Below are 7,061 nucleotides of genomic sequence, written 5' to 3' on the forward strand. Positions count from 1 at the left end.
TACTTGGCCCAGCATCATTGAGCAATTTGTTTATTCAGTCTTTGTGTGTTGTTCCTCCACACAAGCATAAGGGGAAGTTTGTGTGTATCAGAGTGTCATGCTGAAGTAAAGAGTCTATTCCAGTGTGCTCTCTATCTATAGTATAGATCACCTATCACACTGTGTGGGCAGAGAACAAGCAAAGCTGCACACTCACACACACACGCTGTGGGACTCGTCTACTGGATCTTCACATTATAAATATACTTGAGAACCTGAGATGAAAATAAAGCATGTTTGCTGTGTTGTTGTTTTTTTAATACACTAGGGCTTTTTCACCAAATAATGTTGTTTTTATACCAGAGATGATTGTCCAGTTGTGTCAAAATACAACTTTTTCTCCTAAAAATGATTGCTATTCGACTAAATTCACACAAACTTGTGAAACCGAGGTTCTGGTGTGCTTGAATACTGTCTTTGTCATATAAAACTCAAGAAAAAACTCAGGTGCTCTGAAAAAAGGGAAAGCACATGGGGGAAAAACAAACTTCAGGCACTTATGCATAGAGCATAATACATAATACACAGAAATTAAAACAATTTAATAACAATTTGAGGGAAACTAAAGCAAGTATTTCACTGCTGAAAAGATGGTCTTAAAACTAGGCTGTCTATGCTGTAGAAAGACGCAAATAATTTTGAAATTGTTGCTATTTGCCCAGAAAAAAGAGGAAAAAGGCTGTGGCATTTGCTTTTGCTATCTCAGTAGAAAACGTGAAACTACCATTATGCGTTGTGCTGCATCAAACCAATAAACGCTCCCACTAGTGTTCAAGTAATTTGTTCAAAAAAAATATGCTGGCCAGCTGGTAACAAACTACTTAATTTTACAGTTAAACAATAAGTTAAAATACGTCTCTAAAAACATTTCAGGTAAGAAATAGGCAATGCAGTGACTGAATCTTGGTTTATATATGATCAGCACTGTTAAGTTTTAAAATCTGGTCTCATTTTGTTCAGTATTTATGAGAGATAATATAAAGTGGATAAAGGGGAATAGTTATGCACTCAAGACTGTAGATGTTTGATTAAAGTGATGTTTTCATTTGTGCTCATCATATTAAGCCAGGCGTTACTGAAATAGCAGCAGGGGCAGCCTTTTGTGTTGTATAAGAGATAGGTGGTTGGGTTTAGGATTACACCCACTTGGTTATGGTGAGGAAAAGACTGCCAATTTCACTAAAGGAACGCTGCAACCGCTGCAACCAATGTTTTTGTTTGCTGTTCTCAATCGACAGTCTCCTGGATCAAAGTCTGTTTTTTTTTGTAAGGCATTATTAAAATAAACTAACATGCTGTGAAAGGCTCAATAAATGTCATGTTCCTTCCTTAATTTATTCTACTCAATGACTGTGGTAACATGGACATGAAAAACCCGTTTATGAGGCTTGTTTTGGTACATGTATTGTGGTTAATGCATTTTATGTGCCATTCATGGTTATTGTGCATTTTGGTTTTATTACTGTATATTTCAATAACACTGCCGACCTTAATGCAAAAGCCCAACTTGGAACTCTTTGTGCAACACATCAGTCTTATTCTCTGTATTGAAACTATATTAAATTACACTGTCCCTATCAAATAAATTAGGATAAAATACTTTTTAAAAAAATATGTCACCAATGTTGAAAGGAAACAAACGTCCTTGGTTGTGAAACATTTTGCAGATATGTTCAGAAAGAACATTTTGTGAAACAGCTGAGGGTAATTGAAAATCTTTCCTCATTCTGTTGATTAAAAAAAAACAGAATTGGGGCAGTATCACTCCCTCAAAATGCATTTGCTGTTGGTATGATATGGAAGACAGGATTGGACATGGGTAGTTATATATACTGTCTCTCCAATGTACTGTGTAGAGCTGCAATGCAGTATAGACGCCCTGCCTCCTCATTCTATCGCAATTAATTATTAGTGGATCTGGGTCCTTTGGGCGAACAACACTATCAATACTGCATCTACTTGCTGCAATCAATGAACAAGTTATTTAGGGAATTGGCCACCCCCTCCTCATACATCCCACACTCCTTCCTGCTCACACACTCCAGTGTTTAGGTTTCTCTTCATCTCACACTTGCCTCAAATAGCACTTATAAAACACATACTGTACATCTCTACACCACTTATAGCATGTGGCCTTACTAGTGTGTACAGATGCCCTCCTCCTCATCTCCATTGCAATGAGCAGTCCATTAGCAAATGCCAATAAGCCCTCTGTAGCGTGACAGCATGTTCTCAAACAAATTAGAGCCCTAAAGACAACGGGAATATTATTATTTTCAATCTTCCATCATGTGTTCATTAATCTTCATTTGGACTTGATGAGTGTAGCAATCAAATGAAATTATATCCTTGTTTTGGCCTCTTGTGGATACCCCCTCTCACGCACTCGTATCAGACGCGTTCCCGCAAGCTATTGCAATGCAAAAAAATTTCCAAACGACTTTAGATTAATTTCGTCTGATTAGCAGCTAAATATATCACCGAGCTCCTACAAAGTCATTAACAGCGACGGAAGCAAACATATCACAGACCAAATGCACAATCAAGCACGAGCAGAATCGAGACCTTTAAATATTGAAAGATAAACATCATACAGCAGCCATTGTTTGATTATGCAAACATGCCAAATCTGTCGTGTGTGCTGTGAGATCTGAGATCTTGCCTAGTAATTAGAAGGTGTGTGTTCAGGGGCCCAGCTCCATTGCTTTAAATCACTGTAATTGCCCCTGATCTCCTCTTAAAACATCACTATTCATCCCCCCATAATTACCGGCACATCTGCGGGAGCACACATGCCTCCGTCCTCTCTGACATCACCATGCAGTCTGCTTGGGCACTCTGCTGCTGGTCGGCCTGATGGAGTAAAGAAGCAGCATTATGTGTAGCTGTGCAGACAGGAAACATTTTATTATGACATTTACTTTACGAAAGTCTTAAATTTCACTCCTTCCAAGCCTCCCTGTGTCTCTGCACATTACTGATCAGCAGTGGTATTACCTTTTTAAAAAAGCCAACCAGGCATCCTGCTGGTTTGTGTCTGCAGGCAAATTTCAAAGCACAATTTTATTATATAAAAGTGACAAAACATGTAGAGAGGGTAATGGCAATGGCAGTGTGGTCTTTGATGAGACTCGGCAATAGCTTTTTTTGGAAAACATGGGAGTATTTTCCTGTTACTTTGAAAAGGCAAATTGTCAGCCACTAGAGCGAGGAAACTATATAGTATCAAAATGGCCAGTCTGAGGGGGACAATCACACCCATAGGTCTGCACTTTGTAAAATAACATATTAAATAAAATGTAAACTGGAGAAAGTTTTCTGCCCATTGCGTAGTTTCCATAATTCCTGGCACGTCGTGGCTCATTTTCTTGCTTTTACAACAACTCATCAATTTTATGTACAGTTTAAAAAACAGCTCTCAGTCTTGAAAAAAGACCTTGCTGGATAATCCATCATGGCAAATATGATTTCTTTTCATGGTGCCAAAGTTGAGCGTTTTCATAACAGTGTTTGCATTCACTCCAACATTATTTACCTCAAAACTATTTCAATCTCTTCAAATGGATAAACAAGATGGAGACAAAACTTTTTACCACTTCCCATCACTGACATCTTCTCAGACACCCTAAGCAGTCAGGAAGAGCTTTATGCTCTGCTTATTTTCAATCAAGTCATCCCCATGCAATAATATATAAAAGACACCCTCCTGATTATATTTATCATATCTTTTATTTAGTGTCTTTGTCAGGTCAACATTCAGGCTAAATTTGACACTGTGAAGTTTAGACAAAATTAAGCATCTACAGCAGAGATGCTCAGGTTGCATTGCTCAGGGGCCACTTTTGCAATATGACAGGAGGCCATGGGCCAGCTGATAAACAAAGCTTAATAATATTATTAGTGTATATAATAAATGAATTACTTGTTTTAGACATTTCGACATTTGCTGTATGAGAACATTTGGCCCTGACAGAGATGTGTGAGATCATCCCAAGGCATTTTTTTTCCATGATGAATCTCTATTCTGATTCTTTTTATGCACTCTGGCACCTTATTTACATTCAAATAACAAAAATAATCCCCATAGTGAATCAACTTATTTTCATTATCAATTAGAAAATGATCGGTAGGCCACCAGGGGCCCTATCGCAGGTCATAGGTTGAGCATCATTGGTCTACAGCAAGCAGCTCAGTAAGGCCAGAAGAAGGTCATCATCATTAGGATCTATCCTCTGGGCACCATGAATGTCTGCACAACATTTCAGGGCAATCCAATTGATATTTGTTGAGATATTTAAGTGTGGATCAAAATGGCAGACCCACTAGTTGACACTCTCCTTTGTTTCCCATGCAAAGCTGAGCGGTGGTCAGCCTGTTTCCCCGTGTCCCCTGACCCCAAGTATTACACACATCTTGGCCATGACAGCAATAGTTTTTGCTCCGTCACCCCTATGTTGCATTTTTTAAACACTCCAGGAGAGAGGGTTCTAGCTGATTTTAAGGGTGCAGTTACTCTGTAAATCACTGTAATCTCCTTTAAAGTTGGCCCACTGCCACCCTATTGATTTAAATAGCGTGAAAGTACAGAGCATTATGCAGGACATCTGTCTTTTATCATGGTCTCACCTTGACACTTGGCCGGGCATATGCATCTGTTCTGCTGAGTCACTGTTGACAAACTTGGGCACTGTAGAGAAAGACAATCATGAGGAAACTTTGAGGTAGCACCCGTATGGGCCTAGGGCAGCAGAAATCACGTGTGACCTAATTCTCAGCTGTCCTAGATATAAACACTTGGCTTCCAGTAGATTACTGTCCTCCTCAGCTCATGATCAAAGACAGCCAGAAACAAACGACTGCAGTGCAAGAGATGGAGAGACACTGAGGGAGGAATGTCGAAAGAAGAAGGATGCGTTGAGAAGAAAGGATTTAGAGAACGAGAGATGGAAGAGCTGGATGAAGGAGGCATGCATGTGCAGTGGGAGATAACGTGACATATAAGCAGACCTTTACACACATTACCGTGTGCTGTAGGATATTTCAACTTGTGTCCTCCGTTTTATTGTGTATCTATTTCCACATTGTTGACATCATTAGTTATGGATTCCCTCTGTATTTCTTAGGATCTTAAAGCTATGCCTAAAGTGGCTATAACCAATATTTTTTAATATGACAATGTATCATATGGCAGCGTGAAAAGGACTGGCATTAATATGGCATTGATACCCCCTACACCACACTTATTTTAAAAAATGAAGTCATGAACAAACATGAGCTTGTTAAGAACTACTTACGTAACAGAAACCATCTTTGGGAAAAATTTGTTTGATGTGTACTTTGAGTTTGTAGTTCGGCCAATATCCGTGAACAGGAAGGGGGTGAGCTATACTGCAGCTACACATTAGTGAGATAGCTTGATTTATTTTTTTCCTAGAAAAATTAGGATTTCTGTCAATGAACTGTGTTACAGTATACCAGGGATTTCTAAAATCCCTAATAATTGTTTTTCCATTACCACCATAAATACAAGCCCTCCTCTTTCTATTAAACTCATTGTAGTGCACAACAGGCACCACCAGAGCTTAGTCTGGACTCTTTACTGGTGGATCAGGTAGCTGAGCTAAAAGACATTGTGACAACTTGTAGTGAAGGGCAAAGTTACTGGACTGTAAGCAGCTGGATACCAGCAACGAGAGACTGTGGGAAATTAAAGGTGAATTAAAGGTTTTGACCAAACCAGAGCTGGTGATTGCTGGAACAGTGGACACATCTGGTTGTTTTATTTTGTTTCTGTCAAGTCTGAATAAAGTGTTATATATATACAGTTAACAAGGCAATTAAGCCTCATCAGTCTTCTGTGACAGAAAACATTAGATAAGTGTATAGATATAGTATTTCTCAAGCTAGTAAGGACAATACATCTGAGACTACAACTTTTCTTAACATTTTGTGGGTTCCTATTGTGTATTAGGGTCACTTTGACTAATTTGAAAGGAACAAAGTCTTTCAGAATATGAAACTCACATCAAATTCAGAGAACAAATACAGTTTTGAAGCTGTAAAAAATTAATGACAAGCTAACACCAAACGCCTGTCAATTTCACCATGGTCCAAATGAACTCCACTCTTCCTTCCTCTATGTCTTGAAATTATGAATAAAAGGTTTAACATTATAGTATCAAGTGAGGTTCAGTGGGTTTTCAAAGTCTTGACATTCAGAATATGGCAACCGCTTACACCCTTATGTAGTGACATAGCTAACGTTAAATAAGAGACTTAGCATCACCGGCAAAATGTAACATTAAATCTTAGAACTACCACCACAATGGCCATGCTATCTGTTAGCTCAATTAAATTCTCCAGAAGTTAATTGTTAAACTCAATGTACGGAAACAGTTGGCACTAACGTATAATAACGATTTTAAAAAAATAATGGCGTGCTAACCAGTGTCTTAGCTAACGAAAGCGAACCGGCAAAACAGTGCTGTCTCATTACCGTTAAAGCGGTCCTAACGTCCGAAGACGTGTCCATTCCTCGATTATTCACATTCCTTTAATCAGTGAGGGTCCGCCGACCAATAAAATAAAAAGTTGTTTTCATAGTAAATTAATTAAAGTTGTCAATATTGTCCTGTGTGAAGTTCATTGCTAACAGTGTAAGCTAACTCTGTTTGTCGGAAGAGCATTTCTTCTTCCTGCGCCGTTAATGGGTACGCTTGTTTCACTTACCTAGTTGGCGAAAAAATAGTGTCCACCAGCTTGTCGAGGCGGTGTTGGCTTTTCTATGTATTTGTTTAATTCCGGCACAGCCCCTAACACACATCAAGCGCTCCCAGTTGCGGCATACGCTTAAGTCTTTTTTCTAAACTTTTGGTCCTGTGACAGTCATGACGTAATGTGACGTATTTTGCTAAATATGGGGAGTACAAAATCAATACTGATATCATTAAAAAGCCAAGAATCTCCTCTTTTAAAGTGTCTGGGTCTGGACCTTTCTACATTTTTTTTTTTTTTTAATTTAC

At 38.7% G+C, this 7,061-nt stretch overlaps 1 protein-coding gene across 3 annotated transcripts in view; it reads right to left on the reverse strand.

Moving 5' to 3' along the window:
• Positions 1 to 6,677, reverse strand: part of LOC148188536 (uncharacterized) — an 87,690-nt gene extending 81,013 nt beyond the window's left edge. For 2 of the 3 annotated variants that reach the window (XM_088083879.1, XM_088083878.1), the window contains exons 1-3: positions 6,536 to 6,677; positions 4,666 to 4,726; positions 2,810 to 2,892 (exon numbers count right to left, since the gene is read on the reverse strand). In XM_088083879.1, the coding sequence (XP_087940005.1) occupies positions 2,810 to 2,892; positions 4,666 to 4,726; positions 6,536 to 6,571 (180 nt within the window). In that variant the 5' untranslated portion in view covers positions 6,572 to 6,677. Of the gene's footprint in view, positions 1 to 2,809; positions 2,893 to 3,036; positions 3,077 to 4,665; positions 4,727 to 6,535 lie in introns of all 3 variants that reach the window. The other variant, XR_015777771.1, reaches the window with a different exon arrangement.
• Positions 6,678 to 7,061: the final 384 nt, after the last annotated feature.

Source organism: Plectropomus leopardus, chromosome 10, assembly GCF_026936395.1.
Source record: "Plectropomus leopardus strain MGB_pleo_1.0 chromosome 10, ASM2693639v1, whole genome shotgun sequence".
Taxonomy (NCBI): Eukaryota; Metazoa; Chordata; class Actinopteri; order Perciformes; family Serranidae; genus Plectropomus; species Plectropomus leopardus.